At 35.7% G+C, this 20,655-nt stretch overlaps 1 protein-coding gene across 3 annotated transcripts in view; it reads left to right on the plus strand.

Moving 5' to 3' along the window:
* Positions 1-20,655, plus strand: part of KCNH7 (potassium voltage-gated channel subfamily H member 7) — a 220,056-nt gene that overhangs the window by 169,439 nt on the left and 29,962 nt on the right. For 2 of the 3 annotated variants that reach the window (XM_027678733.1, XM_027678735.1), the window contains 3 exons: positions 5,670-6,095; positions 12,402-12,801; positions 13,537-13,736. In XM_027678733.1, coding sequence (XP_027534534.1) covers positions 5,670-6,095; positions 12,402-12,801; positions 13,537-13,736 — 1,026 coding nt within the window. Of the gene's footprint in view, positions 1-5,669; positions 6,096-12,401; positions 12,802-13,536; positions 13,738-20,655 lie in introns of all 3 variants that reach the window. The other variant, XM_027678734.1, reaches the window with a different exon arrangement.

Below are 20,655 nucleotides of genomic sequence, written 5' to 3' on the forward strand. Positions count from 1 at the left end.
AATATAACTACATCATTTAAATATACAGTTCATATGAGGCACACTTGCTCATGAGAAATAGCAAAGTACCTTTCTGAAAATCTAATTTATTAAGCTTTGCACCCACCAAACTTCCACATCTACTTTTCACAAAGATATACTCAGTATCCACCTATCTTGATTCTACAATGATCTGTGATCTATCATATGATTCTATGATCTTAAAACTATTGGGTTTTCCCCAAGCCTATATACCTCTTTTGGTATTTTGTCACCTGTAAACACTGCTCTTTGTTCAAATTTTCTGGATGTGCAGTGGTTCTGTCTATGATGAAAGGTGTCAACTAGATTGTGAATATGTTACATATTGGGTTTGTGAGTGTACAATAGTCACCTATCTGCTCTCTGTTTGAAAATATACAGGACAAATATATTATGAATTCTGAGCAGAAGTGAAAAAGTTCAAACATTTTCTGAATTACTTGCATATAGAATTTGGTCCATACAATCACAATATGCTCATGGAATGAGTTCAGTGCTTCTTGAATGCATGAGGCACGCTTTCTGGTTGTTTTCCATGTCCGTGTGCTCAATAGTCACTAGAAGAGCCATGGTCCAGCATATGATAACCCTACCCCACACTTGCTCTCATAGAGTGCTAGAATAGCCAGGAAACCATACTCTAAATCCATGCAGTGGTTTGACAGAAACACTTCTTTAACAATTCATGGTGGCATTCATCATTTATGATTTCTCTTATGATTTATTAATACACTATTATGCATCTTTGGTTTTTACTGTGTGTATTTGCATTCTTTAATAAATTGAGACTGAAAATGCCTCAGAACAAAAATTATGAATATACATGTGATACATAGCAGTATGAGTCTCCCAGAGTCTCTTGAAACTGTACAGTTTCAATAGCAGAATCACAGAATGATAGAACGGTTTGGGTTGGAAGGGACCCTAAAGATCATCTCATTCCAATCTCTCTGGCATGGACCAGGCTACCTTCCACTAGATAAGGTTGCTCAGTGCCCCATCCAACCTGGCCTTGAACATTCTGACAGGGATGAGGCTTCCACAACTTCTTTGGGCAACCAGTTCCAGTGTCTTACCACCCTCACAAAGAATTACATCCTAATATTTGATCTAAACCTGCCCTCTCTCAGTTTAAAGCCATTACCCCTCGTCCTCTTGTAAAAAGCCTCTCTCTGACTTTCTTTAGGCCCTTTGTAGGTACTGGAAGGTGCTTATAAGGTCTCCCTGGAGCCTTCCCTTCTCCAGGCTGAACAACCCTAACTCAGCCCGTGTTCATTAAGAGAGGTACTCCAGCCCCCTGATCATCTTTGTGGCCTCCTTTGGACTCACCCCAACAGGTCCACGTCCTTCTTATGCAGGCGGCCCCACAGCTGGATGCAGACTCCAGGTAGGGTCTCATGAAAGTGGAGTAGAGAGGAAAAAATCACCTCTCTCGACCTGCTGGTCACACTTCATTTGGTGCAGGAGAAGAGGACAAATATTTGTGTGAATTAATCCTAAAAAAAAAATCAACTAAATTTAGAGAAGTAAGAATTATGATAGTCCATTGCTCTTGAACAGCTTTTATAAATGTTTTCTGCTCATTCTCCTTTGCAGGATACTGTCAGCTTAGTAGGTAAATATTATTCTCTCTACTTGACAGAAGTTGGGTTAAACATCAGCTTGCCTAAGATGTCTGAGAAACTCAATAGCAGACACCAGAGTAGAATTCCCAGATCATCCCACGTCTTGTCTAACATTTTGCCTGTATATTCCATTTTATTTAAGAACTTGTACAGGGAAGAAGAGTCAAATGCTGTTGCTGCCTCTGATGTCACAAAGTATGTAACAAGAGTCCCCTTCACAATCCAGCTACCTAGTGAAGCATCTTGCCAATGTGTTGCAAAGCACATCAGTCTAGTTTGGCTCTTTGACACTTCACCGAGAAATACTGTGCAAAACAAGGCCTTTAAATACAGCACAGAACAGAAATTATACCTGGTACCAGGGAGGTTTTCTTAAAGGGGAAAGATGTTAGAACTGCCCAGAAAAAAATAACACTACAAACAGTGTAATACAATTTAAAGTGATAAAGGCTTACTGAATTTTTTTTTTTATTAACTATCACATGAGAGTAACTCTGGTGTTCCTCTGGTACATGTCCTTCCTTTCTCCTCTTGCTTAACAGAACGTAGGCCAATAAAAAATTTTCATTCTTCTTAAATATATTTTCTTTAAATTTCAATGAACTACTGTTATCTTTGAGAAACTGAAAGCTACCAGACACTTCAGAAAGATAAATCTGTCTAAAACCTGTGAATTTATGACAGTTATTTTGATCTCACTCCATATTTTTCTGGATATCTGATTGCAGCCCTTCTATAATAAATGCTACCTTGAACTTTTGATCTTAGGAAATGAACACATGAACCTAAAAAGAGTTAAAGGTGTTCACCAGCCCTGTCTGTGATTCTCAAACACCTTAAGCAAGATTCTCAGAATGAAAAATGTGTTTTAATGAAGTCTTCTCACTTGCAGCAGCGCTGATTTAACAGTGAATGGGATAAACAGGAACAGAGGAAAAGATGAATTTTATATCAGAGTTCTTTACTCAAAAGGCAAAATACAGCACAGTTTATGTAACCTTGAGATGTTCTCATTATAAAGAGATTGAATTTTATCATCTAATACTGCCTGTAAAACACACCAGTTAAAAATACATTATTGTTTTCACCAGGAAAGCCACAGCGAGATAGTATTTCATCAAGGTTGAATACCTCTAATTTTTCTTAAGAGAAACCCATTGCAGCTACTATGACTTTTGTGATTTAAGCATTATAGTCTTCTTTTAAGTAAGATGCAAGAAAGCTTGGCTTTCTCATCATGTCTTATCCCAAGGTTCAAAGACTTTTTAACTCTGCAATATTTCACTCTTGTCCCAGTCACACTGCTTAAAAATGTTTCATTCCCTAAGCTACCTCTTTTACAATCCAAGCTATGAGAGTTTCATTGCCCAGAAGAGAATAAATTTCCCAGAGTTAATAAATCGTCTTTTTACTAACAGTGAATTTGTCAACATCTATTTTAATCAAGTGGAAATATTAAAGGTCTTTTGAGTGGATTTCTAAGTAAACTGAAGTCTTCTATCTAGCCAAGATGGCCAAGATTAGCCAACACCAGTACACAAGCCTTGCAAGGATGTTACAGAACAGCAAAAGGACAAATTCATCTCATATTCAATTAGTCTTTATGGAAACCGCCAATATGAAACTAAATACTGTTTTCTCATTTCTGTGTATGTGCAACTGTGATTCTTTTTTATTTCAGAAATGAAGCCCCATCTTCTTTCTTAAGATACAGCAAACAAAAATAGTTACATGAGTGTTTGTTTTCACTTCTCATTGCATGCGAGTAAGCAATGCAGAAACAAAAAGTTCTGTATCACATTATGAATATGAAACTCACAACCGTCAGTCAGTCTCTCCTGTGTGTGTCCACGAAACTAAAACAAAAAAAGTTGGATCCATTTCTGCTACGATCACTTTTATACTGCTGTACCCTCATTTTGTCCAATTGGCTTTTTTTTTTAACTCTTCAGTTTCACCTAATTCAGTCTAAATCAACCTAGGAATGTAACTAAATGTAACTAAAATGAGACTAGGAGTCAGATTTCAGGGGAATAAGTCAAATTTACATTATGTGTTGCTCTGAAGTGAAGCACACTGCCAGGAATTTTCAAGCAACTGCAAGAAACTTGTGAAGTAAGCTGTATTGTTCTTTTTGTCTAATCCATTTCCTTCATTGTCTGTAAATCCAGCAGGAGAACAGTGATACAAATTTTATAAATAGCAATTCCCCTGTCACACGTACTCACTGCTCTCAAATACTAGGAAAACATTCTTGTCAACTCACCAGGTGGGGGTCTGAAAATATTAAGACTGCTTAAAAGACTAAGCAATGCTTCAGCTTGCTGCCAGCTAATGTGTTTGATGCATAAAAAATTAGCTAGCACCATTAGTTAAGTGCAAGACCTAGTTACAATACAAAAAATTGATGAACAACCTCTACCACCGGATCAGCACAGTGCTTAATGGTTGCTTAAAGCTACCATATAATCTTTTGGATGGTTTAATTGTTTCTACCTTCACAGTTTAAAGAAGAGTGATTATTAACCCTTGTGTTCTCACAACATTTTCAGAGTAGAACTTGACTTAATAAGAAGTCCCACTAGATTACTAAGGATAGGATCCTTATACAACACTTGCTGTTGGAATGTTAAACATAAAGAAGTGTGCTGACCCTTACAATTTTATAAGATTGGGTTTGAGGAGCATGAACTTCCTCCATCTTGAACAAGCTGAAATCTCAAATCCCAAACTAGTTACTGTAAAAAAAAAAAAGGCAAATAAAAGCAGACAATGTTGCAGATAAGGTATTACTTCTTCCAATCATTATTTCATTTGAGTAGAATTATTCATTTTAATAACCTTGGAAATATATGATTTTCTAAATATAATTGTTTTTAATTAGCATGGAAATAACGAATAAGTAGAAGGAAAAAGGGTATAAGATTTCTCGAATATGAATATTGCCACAACGGGTAGTAACTAAAGATTGTCACCATCTGATGTTTGTTCAGTGGTCTGTGCAAAATGAAGTGGTGATCTGAGCCCCGTAGGATTTGGAGATCACTTGCAGCACAGAAGGCAATAATTAGCACCATTGCTGACAGTCTCTATAACTGCAACAAACATTGAATAGGGGCAAAAACATAATTTACCTTCTTATCCTTAAAGGTTTTGTTCCTTCTTGTCAGAGTTCAGTCATACTGGAGCAGCAGCCAAAGTAAATTTGTTTTATCTGGTGCCTACACTATGCTTGTTCTTTGCAACAAAGCAAACATTTCAGCTTCCAGAGCCAGCAAATTAAGCAATGCTTACAAACATAATCCTTCCAAATAAAATTGAAATCCAACTTAGATAACACCAGCAGATAACAAATCCATACTTCTAAAGGAATAATAACAAGCTTTAGGCATTGAAAATAGTAGAAGTGGAGCAAAAAGCAATACTCCTGTGGTATCCTTCTTTGTCACAGCTTTAGCTGAACTAGAATTATAGCTTCAGTGAAATCTATCTGCGCATGAAAGTTTTCTACACACAGGATTCAAATTGGAGATAGCTGTTAAAGACACTGACAGACCTTTCTGTAATGTTTTTTTATTTCTGGTTGATACAATTTCTAATGAAAGCAGACTCTTTTTAGTGAATTTAAGCCAATGACAAAAGATTTGCTTTGGGAGAAAAACCCTACATCACTGCAAGGAAAGTCATTCACTGGCCGTGAACAGGCTGGCAAGGTTATCATGTGGTGGATAAATGAATTTGATGACATGCTTAATTATGCAGATTTTATGTACTAGATATGCCACTTAAGGGTTGCTACAGGGGACAAGAATCAACCTAACGTGAAAAATTGTCAGTGAATTTATTGGACCTGGCAGAGATTATGAATTTCACAAAAGTTTAGTTTGCCAAAACACCAATTGAAGCTTAATCCTCAAAACTACAGTGAAATACTTTTAAAGTTTGTCCTGTATTTTCTAAGTTTACTGAAAGTTTCAATAGATACACTGCCTGTTTATTGACATGGTATATTTCTTATTGTAGGTTCTATCCTTGGGGGCTGATGTTCTACCAGAATATAAACTCCAGACACCTCGCATCAACAAGTTTACTATATTGCACTATAGTCCTTTCAAAGCTGTCTGGGACTGGCTCATTTTGTTGCTGGTAATATACACGGCCATATTCACCCCTTACTCTGCTGCCTTCCTTCTGAATGATAGTGAGGATCGGAAGAGGAGAGAGTGTGGATATTCCTGCAGCCCACTGAATGTTGTAGATTTAATTGTGGATATTATGTTTATCATTGACATTCTAATAAACTTCAGAACAACATATGTAAACCAGAATGAAGAAGTGGTAAGTGACCCAGCAAAAATAGCAATTCACTACTTCAAAGGCTGGTTCCTAATTGACATGGTTGCTGCAATACCTTTTGACCTGCTGATTTTTGGCTCTGGCTCTGAAGAGGTAAGCTTAAATGAATATGAAATCTTAAATCTTAATTTTTTACTTTAACCACAATATTCTGTGTGCCCTAAAGTATCTTTCGCTTGTCAGTTACAGGTTGTTTAGTAATTCCACCACATCTTTTAAAGTTAAACTTAAATTAAGTCTTCCGTTTTAGAATGATGTACAATATTAGCTTTCATTAACAAGAGAAAACACTGAATGATTCAGCTAGTATTTTTCACTTATACCATATTTGATACTGTCTTGACAAATAATGAAAGAAATATATTGCTTATGAAGGACTTTTTCAAATGCTTTTGTATAAGAACTGCTCTTTTGATTGCTGCTTGCTTTGTAAAAACTGCAAAAATGCATATAATGCTGTGTTGGCATTGAAGCATCAAAATAAAATTTCTCTGTTCAAAATCTTTAGATCAGATGTTTACTTAGCATAAAACAGATTAGTTGAAGTGGAAACTATACCAGTTACCAAAAAGATTTGACTGTTGTCTGTTTTATCAAGAATATGGACTATCAAAAGAAAGAAAAAAGATTAGTTGGGATTACCCTTGTTAGACAAGATTTACATCCTCACCCTGTGTATACAGTAGAGTGAAAAAGGGTTCAATATATGCATTCAAAATGGCCCACAGGTGTATAAAATATATGCTATATTCTGGATTACTGACCTAACTCTTCCTCCATCCAAAGAATTTTATTTAGTTTAAGGAGGGCTAAAATTATAGAATATTTTTTGATGGAAAGTGAACTGACAAGTAGTCAGTCGGTTTGGATTTTTGTGATGCACAGAATGCAGCAGTTCTTTTAAAAAAAGCAGCAAACCAAGCAAAAGGTAAATGAGGATTGTAGAGAAACATGTAGATAATACCATGCAGTAGAAATTAATTCTGTTAAGGGAAAGCAATAAGAAGAGAAAGAGTAACATAAAGAACAGAGGGAACATATTAATAGTTCTCTTATCAGAAGAGAGCTTTACTATTCAGAAGGTGACTAAAAAGCTTAGAGTTTTAAGAGAAAATTTGATCACCTTTTGCATTCATTGTTTGTGGCACCTCTCAGTCTCTGCAGATATTTTTTTCCGTGGTTTTGACAGCACAAACGTTCTGATAATGGCATTACTTCTAACTCTGACCACAACAGTCCCCTTCAGATGTGGTCTGCATCCATTTCTTATCACTGAGCACTCATCATTGCCAAAAATTGTTTTCAGCAATTAGAAGTGTGGAACGTAAAGAATTACAACAGGGACCAATTGCAAAGTTCACTGATGAAGTACTCTTTGAATTTGCCCCTGAACATCATTCTTCTACCTCCCCTGTTACAGATGTACTTAAGAGCAAAGTGCCAGGTGTTAGTGATGCTAAAGGGATAATTTTAACATAAGATAATGTACGGATTAGTAAGAAACAAGTGCATTCTTGCAGATCAGTATACAAATACAAAACCATGGAACTTGAAACAGAAATTATTGGATCATGTAATGACTTTTTCAGTATTGCAAATATAAGTGAATTGATTATTCCCTCAAAACCTAGTAATTGAAAAGTTTCACTGTCTGGAAAAACTGGTTTGTTTAACTAAGCAACAATGAGATTATATAGACTATGTCCCGTTCCCCATGCCATCATGGCTTCACTCTCTCATTCATGATATTGAATATGTCAATCACTTTTTCTAAGCTGCTACTTACTGCAGTTTTATTTTCTACATTGCTAACTATAATATTTCCCCAATGATCCATTTTTGATAGTTTGGCAAGAAGAAGCAAATGTAAAACTGTCAGAATGGAACATTTTTCATTTAATAGATTTTTTTTTTCTCAGTCATAAGGGTTATCTATTTTATGAAATAGCTCTTTTTTGTTATCTAGAGATTCTTCAAATAAGATTCCCTATGAACAGTTGTATTGAATAGTCTTTTTATTAAACAACATAAGCTCTATAGAGAGCTTCATGTGTGCTCATCCAGCTTTAAAACACCTTGATATCAAACAGAGTCTTGAAAGGGCAGGAGATAATAATCCAAATACCACATGCAGCACTATCTGAATGCTTCTATTTGAGTTGTACTTTGTCAACCATAGGAAAGCAACAGAGTTAGACAGTTAACTTACAATTTCAAAAATAGGGAACTAATATAATTTTAATTTTTTTCTGCTTAAAGTGACTAAGAAAAAAATTATTATGACTGGTAGTATATAATACTCTTTTTTTGTGTGTCTGTGTTGTAAAAGTTAAGTGACATCCCTGATATGTGGGAAGATAAAAATAAAGAGTAGATAGACTTTTTACTTTCTAGTATTTTGGAAGTTTATTTTTAATCATTCTTTCGGGTGACAAGTCTGAGTTGGATTTTAAACAAATAACAGTTGCAGTACTCAGCTCCTTGAAAGACACATAGATGAAGTGCACGTACAAGGGGAATCCTGCTTAAGATTACTAGATGTTTTAGATATATGCATCTAAAATAATGCCTGTTTTAATGCTTATCAACTTTTCATTTCAAAAATAGGTAGATTGTAGGGAAAATTCAGACTGATATATAGATAACTAGACCTTCTTTCATTTCATCTAGAACCTATGGCAATATACAAACAGTGCAGCTTCAGCAAGAGAATTTTCATATTTATGGGGGTTTTTTAATTGAGGACAGAGAGAACACAACTGGAATATGCAGAAAAGCATGAAGGCTTTTACTGTTTGTACAAATGAGAGTGATCAGAACTATTTTAAAGAACATTATTAAAAATTCTATCAACAGGAAAAATACTGCCTTAGAAAATAAAAATAAGTACATCATTATCTACATATCCAGCATATTCATAAAATGTAAATGTTTCTTCTAGTTGTAGTAACAAATCAAGAAAATAGATAGGGTTTGGCTAAAATGACACATTAATCAAAGTACTCTTGTTCTCTTAGTTTTGGAATCTTCATTCACTCCATTACACAGTGTATCTGTCAAAGCAAAATGAAAAGAGGAATCTCACTTTTTTCTAGAATTGAGATTGAACCTCATCGTCCTGATTGCATCTCCACTGATAGAATCAGTACTTTGCCCCTTTCCAAATTAGAATATATTTGAAAATCAAGCTCAGAAAACATCTCGGGAAAAGTAATAAGTTTTCTGTGCTCAGATTAGCAACTTACTTTGAAAACATATTCCAATGAATTTCAAGTATTTTACACAGAAGACTGCTTGTCTGATCATACAGCAGTCTGCCTTCGTATTAGTAACTCTGTAGACTGAGTACAGGCTAGGATGGTGAAGCATTAGGTTAGAGTCTCTGGAAGCTTATTTATTTAGGTGGCTGGCTAATGTCAGAGAGGCATTTAATATCAGCTTTTCTTCCCTTGTTTTTCAAGGGAGGCAAAGAGGAAACTCGTTACTGCTTGAGCAAGCAGTTACCTGCAGGACCATTTTGGCTGTCCTCTGTCAAATTATCAAAGGCAGTTGAAGTACCAGTATGCTTCTATAAATAAGAACTTTTGGTTAGTTGGAATATTTTTGTTTAATTGCTGTGTGTACTAACATTTTCAGCATCATTATGCATACAGCATAAAAATCTTCAACAGTGGCACAGTGCTCATAAGAGACTGTTGAGGTAATGGAGCATAGGCTGAAAGGCCAAATTCTGGCATTTATTTGAGATTTTTTTTCAGGAGACAGAAAAGAGTTAATTATGTTTGATGCTATAGTACTCATATTCAACAGGTTTATTTACAGGCTGCAAAAAAGGTAGAAGGTTAATGATGGTTTTAACATAAAATGTGTGAGGCAGGAAATTATTGAGAAACTGAGGACTTTACAATGCCAAAAATGGCAAAGGGCCCTGTAGCAAATGAAATACAGGTTAAGCAAGAGCATGTTAATGCACATTGGAAGACAGTTTGAGTTACTCACACACATCAGTGGGTCATTTGGTTTAAGAAAGAGACAGTTACGAGATGATATTTTAGCTTTACATTCAGTGCGTACTGGAAGAAGAACTCATGGAGAAGAGAAGGACTTGAGAGTTCCAGTTGACAAAAAGCTGGGCATGAACCAACTGTGTGTGCTCGCAGCCCAGAAGGCCAACAGCATGCTGGGCTGCAGCAAAAGAGGAATGGCCAGCAGGTCAAGGGAGGTGATTCTGCCTCTCTAACTCTGCCCTCCACCTGAAGGACTGCATCAAGCTGGGAGCCCTCTGCACAGGAAAGACATGGACCTGTTAGAGCAGAGGGGCCACAAAGATGACCAGATGGATGGAAAAACTCTCCTATGAAAACAAGCTGAGAGAGCTGGGCTTGTTCAGCCTGAAGAAGAGAAGACTCCAAGCAGACCTTATTGTAGCTTCCCAGTACCTAAAGGGAGCCTATAACAGAAAAGCCTTTTAGCAGGGCCTGTTGGTATACAACGAGGGGTAACGGTTTTGAACAAAGAGAGGGTCTGGATATAAGAAAAATTTAGACTGGGTATAAGAAAGAAATTTTTTACAGTGAGAGTGTTGAAACCCTGAAACAGGTTGCCCAGAGAGGTGATGGGTGCTTCATCCGTGGAAACATTCAAGACCAGGTTGGATGGGGCTCTGAGACCTGATCTTGTTGAAGATGTCCCTACTTATTGCCAGGGGTTTGGACTAGATGACCTTTACAGGTCCCTTCAATCTAAACTTTCCATGACTCTACTTAGCTCATGGAGAGAATCATGTAGGCATGAAGGAACCATTGCAGGCATAATGTAGCCTTTATATTTTGTGCTACTACTACAGTCAAAACAGAAAAAAGCTCAACAATACTTGTTGAGCTCACAAACCTTTTTTATGTGGTAATGAGACATTCACCCTGAAATAATTCTTTGGGATGTTAAATTGAACAGTGTTCCCTACATGCTCTTGCTCATCTACTCATAAAATATGAACAATATATTGAGTTGTTCACTGAGAAATGCAGCCAAGAAAGACTTATTTTGTTCCAAAGGCTTTGGAATTTTACTCAGAAACATGGTAGATACAAGGATTTAATAAAACATAAAAACTAGTGTAGTACCTGTTGCAAGAAAGCTTTAATGTGACGCATACTACTGTCAGAGTGTTTTGTGAGGCTTGGAAAACTTTTCCAGTGTCATGTAATATACATGCATGTTAAAAAAAGAAGTGGGAAAAATGTATTCAGTCTTGGCATTTACTGAATACTTTAATATATGTTCAGACTTAATGCAGAGAAAATGTTAGCTGAGTTATTTTTGAAATCAAGTAGTTCCTATTTACAGTGTTTTCCATCTCTTTTACAAGGAATAAACAAGTATGAAAATTATTTACTAATTAACGTTTACAAACTTATATTAATAACTTTTAGTTTCCTTTAAAAAGATCCAAGCCTCAAAAACCCTGCAATGAATAACAGTGCAGGTCTGCATTAGAAAACTTGGAATATATTCCTGGTTTATAACTGCCTCAATTTGTTTTTTTTAATGGTACAGTACTTTTTTACTAGCTTCTACCACGACACATACAAGATGCAAAAAGATTCATCTGGAGTCTAGCAACAGTAATTTTTCCATGATTTTCTGTTCACACTGCTTCATCTTCTTTTACCTGTATAGAGTATTTTTACCGTTACAAACAGGAAGAATATTTGTAGGTCACAGAATCATAGAACATGGCAAGTTGGAAGGGATCCACAAGGATCATTGAGTTTAACCCTTAGCTCTGCACAGGATTATCCCAGAGAGTCACACCATGTGCCTGAGAGCATTCTCCAAATGCTTCTCAAACTCTGCCAGGCTTGGTGCTGTGATCACTTCCCTGGGGAGCCCAGAGGGGTGTCCAGTCACCGTCTGGGTGAAGAAACTTTGGCAAATTTCTCCCCTATTACTTCTCTCTTCTAGAATATGTGTGCTCAGAGCATTGCAAGGAGTTTTTAAGTTAGGATCGCATATAGTTACAGAGCCTTGTTCAAAAATACTTATTACCTACATGGCCTACAAATTATGAGTAGTTCCAATAACTTACAGAATTAATCATGTCAAAAAAATCATTAATCTAATGGATCATTTAAGTCCATTACAGTTCTTTGAAGAGTCCAGAACAAGTAAAATATTCAAAGTGAAAAAAATATTGAGCAGATAATGACAACTTCAATATATCTTAATTTTAAACATGCATTTCTTATTTTCTTCACTGTTCTTATAATGAAATTGATAGTTTAAAGAAAATGAAATTAAGATTACATTGAAATGGGGGGGAATTTGCAGTGGTTTACTCATCATTACTATTCAGGACAATACATTTGCTAACAGAGAAATTTCTTCTTATTTTTACAGACAACTACATTAATAGGTCTTCTGAAGACAGCTAGACTGCTGCGTTTGGTGAGGGTAGCACGGAAATTGGACAGATATTCCGAATATGGTGCTGCAGTTCTGATGCTCCTCATGTGCATATTTGCACTAATTGCACATTGGCTTGCTTGCATTTGGTATGCCATTGGAAATGTAGAAAGACCTTACTTGGCTCACAAGATTGGCTGGTTGGATTCTTTAGGAGAACAACTAGGAAAGCATTATAATAAGAGTGATGCAAGCTCTGGACCATCCATCAAGGACAAATATGTTACAGCACTTTATTTTACCTTCAGCAGTCTAACAAGTGTAGGATTTGGAAATGTGTCTCCAAACACCAACTCAGAGAAAATCTTTTCCATCTGTGTCATGTTGATTGGCTGTAAGTAATTTTATCGTGGTTTTTTTAATCTTATTTTTTTCTCAGTGTTTGAGCAAATGGCTTAACATTCTAAGCTAATAAGATTATAAGCATGCAGCCGGAAGGGCAAATTCCCAGGGAAAGCAACGTTGTATGCAAAAATATGTTGTGACTCATTTGGTGTCAGGAAGTAGTCAAATTCCTTGACTACTCAAAATCTGTTATCCAAACTGTCAGAAGTTTTGTGTTGCATATAATTTGTGTAAGCAAATCCTATATGGGGTAGGAAGCTGAGTTTTGAGTGGATTTAGGAAACTATGGCCCATCATATTTGGATAATCATAATTATATTTTATTTTTCATTTAAACCCTGAACGTATAAATGTGTGCATAGCTTTTTAACTCTGCCCTTTGTTCTTAGCTTGAACTTAGCCTTAGTTCCTTGGTTTTAATTCTACAAAAGTCTCTAAAATTAGGTGAACCCAACTTACAATACTAAACTCAGGTCTACAAATCTCCCAAGATAAAAATTACCAACTTGATTATGATTTAGTGTTTAAGCCTCATCTGCTAACTGAGTAGGTACTCATACAATCAAATCAATAAAAAGCCTCAGGTAAACCAATTCTACATCTCTGAAAATGTAAATACTGTCATTTGAGCTGTTTTACATGCAAAGTACATTGTAAGAACTGTTGCATCATCTGCAAAACCCGTTGTTATGACTTAAGTAAGTTTTGTTTCTATTTAATCCAGCATTAATGTACGCTAGCATTTTCGGAAATGTATCTGCAATAATCCAAAGACTCTACTCGGGAACTGCACGGTATCACATGCAGATGCTGCGAGTGAAGGAGTTTATACGCTTTCATCAAATTCCAAACCCTCTGCGGCAGCGACTTGAGGAATACTTCCAGCATGCATGGACATACACCAATGGCATTGACATGAACATGGTATGTTGTTCTGTTTTTCAGGCAGCAATGCCGAGGAATAGATAAATGCATGAGAATTTAGAGATTGTAAATGTTTATTATTTAAAAGCTGTAAAAGTACAAACCTGAGAAGGTGGATATACAGCAATTATTGAGAACCAAGCCAATATAAGTTTGGCATCCAAAAACTTACCTGCCTAGGTTATCACAAGCTATATCAGTAATCTGAATTATCACTGAGAATTCCAGATGACAATTATAAGCTTAAATAGAGAAAAAAAATTCGTAGCTTTCTTATTTCAGCCATACCTGTTTCAGAATTTATTTGTTCTTTGGCCTGATTTTCCACTTCCAGTATCAAACAAGATTACATGTGTTGGTATCTATAGAGTTACTGTTCTATAAAACCTGTGGAGATCAATTCTTTTTCAAAATCCTACTGTGTAATCTAGAACAGGTATATTGGGAGTGGGTTGAAGAGGCAGGTTTAGCTGCTCTTTTCAAAGTGAAATATTTGAATTACATGATAATCTGAACAGTAGTTCACTTGCATTCACAACCACATAATTCTGCACTGAAAATCAACACAGTGCTACTAACCATTTAGCCATCCAACAGAAATTCATTTCTAGGAAGTAAAAAGGCACAATACTCACATTTTCTGTTCTTGACTTTAAAAAACCTGTAAACTCTCCTTATAGAAATATATATTATGTGGCCAACTGAAAAGGAATGAATAAAAGTAAGCATCTCTATTTCTGGCTTATTTTCTGAAAACAGCAACATTTTTTTCTGAAAAGTTGACATCGATTTGAAGACACTGAGAGCATTGTGCATCTTTAGGATCCGTGAATGTGTCTCTGGAGGGATACTTTCCTGAGCTATTCAGGGTTGGAGATTAAAGACTTTGCAGAGCTCTCCATAAAGCTGTCAAGAACAAGAATACCTATACATTTTTGTTAAAGTTTAACTAGAAATCAACCTCCAAAATTTTGACATAAATTCAAACACCTTCCATGTGGTATCTATACATATATTTGTGAATGACTGTCAGAGTGATACACTTTTGTGCAGTCAGCAGAAATGATGGTCTTGATTAAAAGCTTTTATAAAGCTGAATCACTAAGAGTTTGACCTTATCATTACCATTAAGTAAAGCAGATCTCAAAAATAAGACAGAAAATTAAATAATGTGGGCTTCACCTCCCACTTACTTCCATGAGTGTCCCCTCCAGAGGGATAACATAACCAGTGCAGAACAAGGATACTTGTATAAACCTCTGCTGGGGATTACTGCAGTGGAAGGCAGCATCAGTAGCTTCATCCTGTGTGGCACTGAATGGCCCTAATTCCCTCTGATAGCAGTGGGATTGTGGGGTACTCAGCACTTTGCAGGATCATGCCCTTAAGCTGCAGGTGGGTGCAGCCTAAGCCTAAAGTAGCTCATTGAATTATTTCTGAAGATATTACAAAATCATGTGTGCCTTAATTAATTCATTACCACTAATGGATGTACTAAGAACACCTGTTTCGTATGAAATAATAACTGAAAATGGATGTGTTGTCAGGTGAAATGTTGCATAATTCAGGAATTGGTGTACTGGAATTAGTCTTGGATTTGTTATTGATGTGAAATAACAACTAAATGGATTAAATTGACCATATTCTGCAATATGATTGTGAGGCAGTATGGAGGCTTTCTTTTAAATAAAATATGGAAAAAACCCAAGTTTAGTATCTTTTTTTGGTTTATTTTATTTCTTATTCTGTTCACAAATCTATCCCTCGGGTTTTGTGGAAATCACTTAATTTCCTTTAAAAGTGAGTTTGAATGTATTACACTTAGTGCAAGGATAATATAAGAATTGTGTGATTTATGTTGTACTTATGAAAGATTTATCTCTTTCCTGTCTGCTTCACACCTAAATACATGGAATAACACCACCCACTGGTAAGAGCAGGAGGTATTTATATCAAACTTAATTCCAGTATAAAGTGTGGAGAATATCCATGTTATCTGTCGGGTTTAGAGCTTGTTCAATGCTTTCTAATTTTAATTCTAACTTCTTGCATGATAAAGGGATAGATAGCAAAGGGAAATAATCCAAGTAGAATCAGATGTGGGGCAAAATGGTTACTAAAAATTAGATATTAAAAAATCTAACCACATTTATTAATCACTGTTTTACCCCACAACTCAAGTCATGCTTTGCCCAAAAAAGGTCATGTGCATATTGGTTTGCATTAGATAGTTGCTCTGTAGCAATGTCACTCTGACAAAGTTGCCATGCTGCTGATCATTCTGCATTTTCCTTTCCGTGAATGCTCTTGGTTCAAACCATATATGCATGTTAGCATAAGCACCAATGAAGTTTTCTTGATTATAAGCCATGTGCATATGAGTTGGACTTGCATGTGTTATTTACTAATTTTGCATGAAATATTTGCATTTACACAAAAAGGGCTAATACTGTCCTCAATGCCACAAATGTTTGACTCCTGCCAATATTTACTTGGAGTTTTTTTGCAAATATCTGAAGATAGAATTTCATCCAATATCTTTTTTTATTATTATTTCATGACTGAAAAGTCAAAAATGTAGTCCTCTTTCTCCTTTGAAATATGAAATGCATATTAATTTTCATTTTATATGTATATATGTACATACAACATATACACACACGTACTCATATATATATATATATAAATAAAATTGGAGAATATATTTCAAAAGATGGTTTAAATTATCTCCATTAATATATTTAAGAATTCAGGAAAAATGGAAAATAATAAATGAAATTAAACAGAAACCCTTATGAACTCAGAAGTAATACTGCACTAACACTAAACTTGATTTTCTAAACAAAATCCTACCACTTAGATAAAAAAACAGAAGATAATCCTTTATGCTCATTTGAAATGGTTAAATTCAAAATTAGCTCTAAAGACCTGCAGGTGAAATATGCTGAGAACCTTGTTTATTTGTTCATTTGCTCCCTTCTGCTTCATTTCTACATCTTTTTGATTATGTTCCATTACATAATGTATTTTGATTAAGAACAGTTCCACATAATTATGCATGGACTGGATAAACAGGATTTGGGATTTATTTTAATCTGGATAAAAATCTTGATCTATAGAATAAGCATAATTTAAATCATATTCCTATGATATACACTGGCAAAGTCAAATTATATAAAATAATCTTTACAACGCATATTGTTTCATGAAAGATGCCACCTGTCCCAAAGATTCAATCTCTTTTTATTTTTTAAACTATCCTGTTCTGTTTTTCCTAAACTCTCTTTGCCTTCTTTTTTCCCTTTCATTCCCATGTTATCAGTCCAGCACTGATAATAGCATGCCTATGATGCTTACCCTAAAAAGATTATTACATATTTAGTGTTTGAAATACTTTTTTAAGTTCTGCATGAATTTTTACAATTCTGTCCCACCCCTTCTTTCCATGGATCTTCTGTGCATCTGAAGAGCTTTATTGGTTTATTTCATATTTGAAGAGAGTTCAAAGAAGTAAATAAGTGGGACAAACTTTGAAAGGTGTTTAGCCAACTGTACACATTAGTGAAAATTTTGGATGTGGGACAGATGTTTTTTTATTTTGAGGTTTACCCAGTACCATGAAAGAAGAGAGCAAGTCAGAAATTTTATGCATAAATTTATGAATTCTCCTGCAAATATCCAAGGAAATTATTAATTTCACCTTTGTGATAAGTTGTCTTAGCCAGCAGAGCACACACCTATCTTGAACCAGCAATGCTACTGTAGCAAATAAAGGGCAGGTTCACCATTGATTTAAGGCATCTTTTGTAAGGAATTGGCCACTGGTACCTACCTGGTTGACATCATTACATTTGTTATTCTTGCTTTTCCTCCCACTGTGAGCACTTCTTACAACGAAAACAATTCTACCAATAAAACCACTGCCAGTAATATATTTGAAGCAGAGTATTATAAACGTAAATTGAATTTCAAAAATAGCAATGAGAAGTTTTTTGTACCATCAGAAGGGTAATGCAAATTAGACATGTTTGAAACAAAAATGAGTAGTAAATGGTTAAAGAGAAGTAATGTGTCATCATGGTGGAAAGGGGTACTGCTGTTTGTCTATATGTCAGAAGGAAATCATAAGACATACCAGTCAGAAAGTACCTCAGATATAATTAGCTGTAAATCTGTTCTTTCATTTTCTGTAACAAGACCATTTAAAAAACATGAATGTCTGCATTGAATTAAGTAACAGAAAAGAAGACCCTAGAGAAAAAAAAAAGATTTTCAAGAGTGTCCATCTATTGCTAAATGATCCTTTATCAGTCTCCCACTGCATTGTATTTTGTGGTCTGAAGTCTCAAAAACAAGAGGAATTATGAATTTTTCAACTATCGTATTTTTGGAAGTATACAGATCTGGTCACTTTCCAACTTCTACAGACTTTGAACTTTCCTGTTGATACAGGAGTCAACAGTTGAAGAAACTGAAATAATTTTCTGTCTTCCTCATCCAGCAATGTATCATGTCTCAGAGATCACCTTTCAGATGTACTCAGAAAGTGAAATAAGATTATAGAAAAGTGATTCACTGCAGCTCCACTGATTTCAACACAAAACATCACACATCTGTGGTGTGACAATGACTGAAAAGATTCTAATTCTTGATAAGGTTGTCAGACTTCAATCTCATTGAAAGGTGAATTAGCTCATCATCATCATCACACACTGCTTCACTTCTCTCTCAGCTGTTGTAAGGAACTCCTTCATATACTGAAAATTTAAAAAAAAAAACTCTGTATGAAGATGAGGCTTTTTCAGAAAAGCCTGTAATAATCTTTATTATATCTAAAACCCAAGAGCTGCTGGAGCAGAATTACTACCACCTGTGACCTTGTTCATTCTTTTCTAAATAGTGAAAGCCCTTGGAAATGTTTTGACCTTCTATTCATGGAAATAGTTCGTTTCTGTAATTAATTATCAGACAAATAGTAAAATTTAAATTTTTGCTAGAAATAAAGCTGCTGAACTACAGAAATGCTTAACCTAGATGAAGATGTTATGAAAATCTGACAGTCAAAAGTTTGTGGCAGAACTAAATCCCACACTACTCTCCATCAGAGGAAACAGCTACTGGGGGACAGAGATCCTAACTCAAGATCTATGCAGCGCAATTTGCGCAGCTAAAGAGTCTCAGATTAGCCTTAAAATTACATGGCAGAAAGATGAAAATTAAATATATCAATTATTTCATCAAATATATGAATTAATATTAATTTCACGAATTCTTACATAAGAAACTAAGAAAAATGTAAATTTTCAATACAAAATTTAAATTTTATTATTCAAGTATTTCGAGAACTTTACTTAGCATTTAGTGATGCCAATGTCAGCATACACCGAGGACTCTGTTATGCAAGCAGGAACCAAATCGAGATTAAGTATTTGTAGTCATGACACAAAGTGTATTTATTCCTGCCTCTTTGTACCTTCAACTGCTGAAATTTTTTGCTGTGTCAGTTTTTGCAAGGATCAGTTTCTTAAACCATTCCACAAGGAGAGATCAAGACAAGTCAGGAATAAACCAATAATGTGGGAAAGGGCCAGAATTCCTTTTTCAGTTTATGACATCTTAAATTGTCACATGAACTTGAGAGACTTACCTTTATCTTTCCCACCATATGCTGGATACCTGCCCCTCATAAGCATCCCACCTAATTGACCTATCTTGATACTAAAAAATAGATCCCAAAGGACTAGCTACCCTGCAACTATATGCTGGATGCCACTCATAAGCAAGTCTGACTGATTCTAGGACAGGAAAGCCTTATTCAAAACGAGTTTCAAAATACCCCAAACAGACACACAACACACAAGAGCTCTCTTGTGCTCTCTTCACTGCTTCCACCTGTTTAATGTTTTATCCCACATATATTTCAAGAGAGAAAATGTTTGACAAAAGATTATATGCAGAATTAAAGGAATACCTTTGACTGCCAGGCTGCAGGGACTGAAGCATCTCTTATGCTTGGAAAGGCTGAGAGAGCTGGGACTGTTCAGCCAGTCTGGAGAAGTAAAAGATCACAGGGGATCTCATTGATGTAAACAAATACATGAAGGGAGGGCGTAAAGAAGGTGGAATCAGGTTCTTTCAGTGGTGCTCCATGACAGGACCAGAGGAAATGGCCACACACCGAAACAGGCAGTTTCGTCCAAACATCAGAAAACACATTTTACTGTGAGGATGACTGAGCACTGGTACAAGTTGCCCAGAGAGGTTGTGGTGTCTCTGTCCTTGGAGGTATTCAAAAGCCATCTGGACATCGCCTTGGGTTACCAGCTCTAGGTAGCCCTGCTTCAGCAGGGAGTTGGACCAATCGACCTTGCCAACCAGAAGTTCTTTCCAACCTCAACGATTCTGTGATTCTGTTGGTATGGAATGTGGTATATCCATGTTTAATGACAATTATTGTAGCTAATATCCTAGTTTGCTTCAGTTTGGATACTTCCTAAATACTTTCTAAATACTTTTTTTACATCTCTCTGAATGACGTTTTCCTCTTCTCTAAGTATGCCACAGAGATAAATCAACATTATTTGACAATAAATAAGTTTTATTCCAGATAGGAAGAGATAACTGAACTTGGGCTTCATAACCATCAATGAGAGACAACTGGAGCCTATGGTCACAGCATCCTGAGTGATTCTCTTTTTTTTTTTCGGGGGGGGTGGCAGTTAAAGCTGATTTTATGTCTTGTTACGCGTCTTTTTAAAAATAACTATGTGTATCTCTTGATCTCATGAGTTCTGATGCCAAATGTGATTCTAACCATGAGAATACACGATTTTTCTCACCAGGGCCTGGTGGAATCACAACTGAAGAGATATTGAGTGTAACTGTAGAAACATGTTAGGAAAGAATGCAGCGATTGAAA

This window comes from Neopelma chrysocephalum, unplaced genomic scaffold, assembly GCF_003984885.1.
Source record: "Neopelma chrysocephalum unplaced genomic scaffold, ASM398488v2 Primary Assembly neopelma1_44, whole genome shotgun sequence".
NCBI lineage: Eukaryota > Metazoa > Chordata > Aves > Passeriformes > Pipridae > Neopelma > Neopelma chrysocephalum.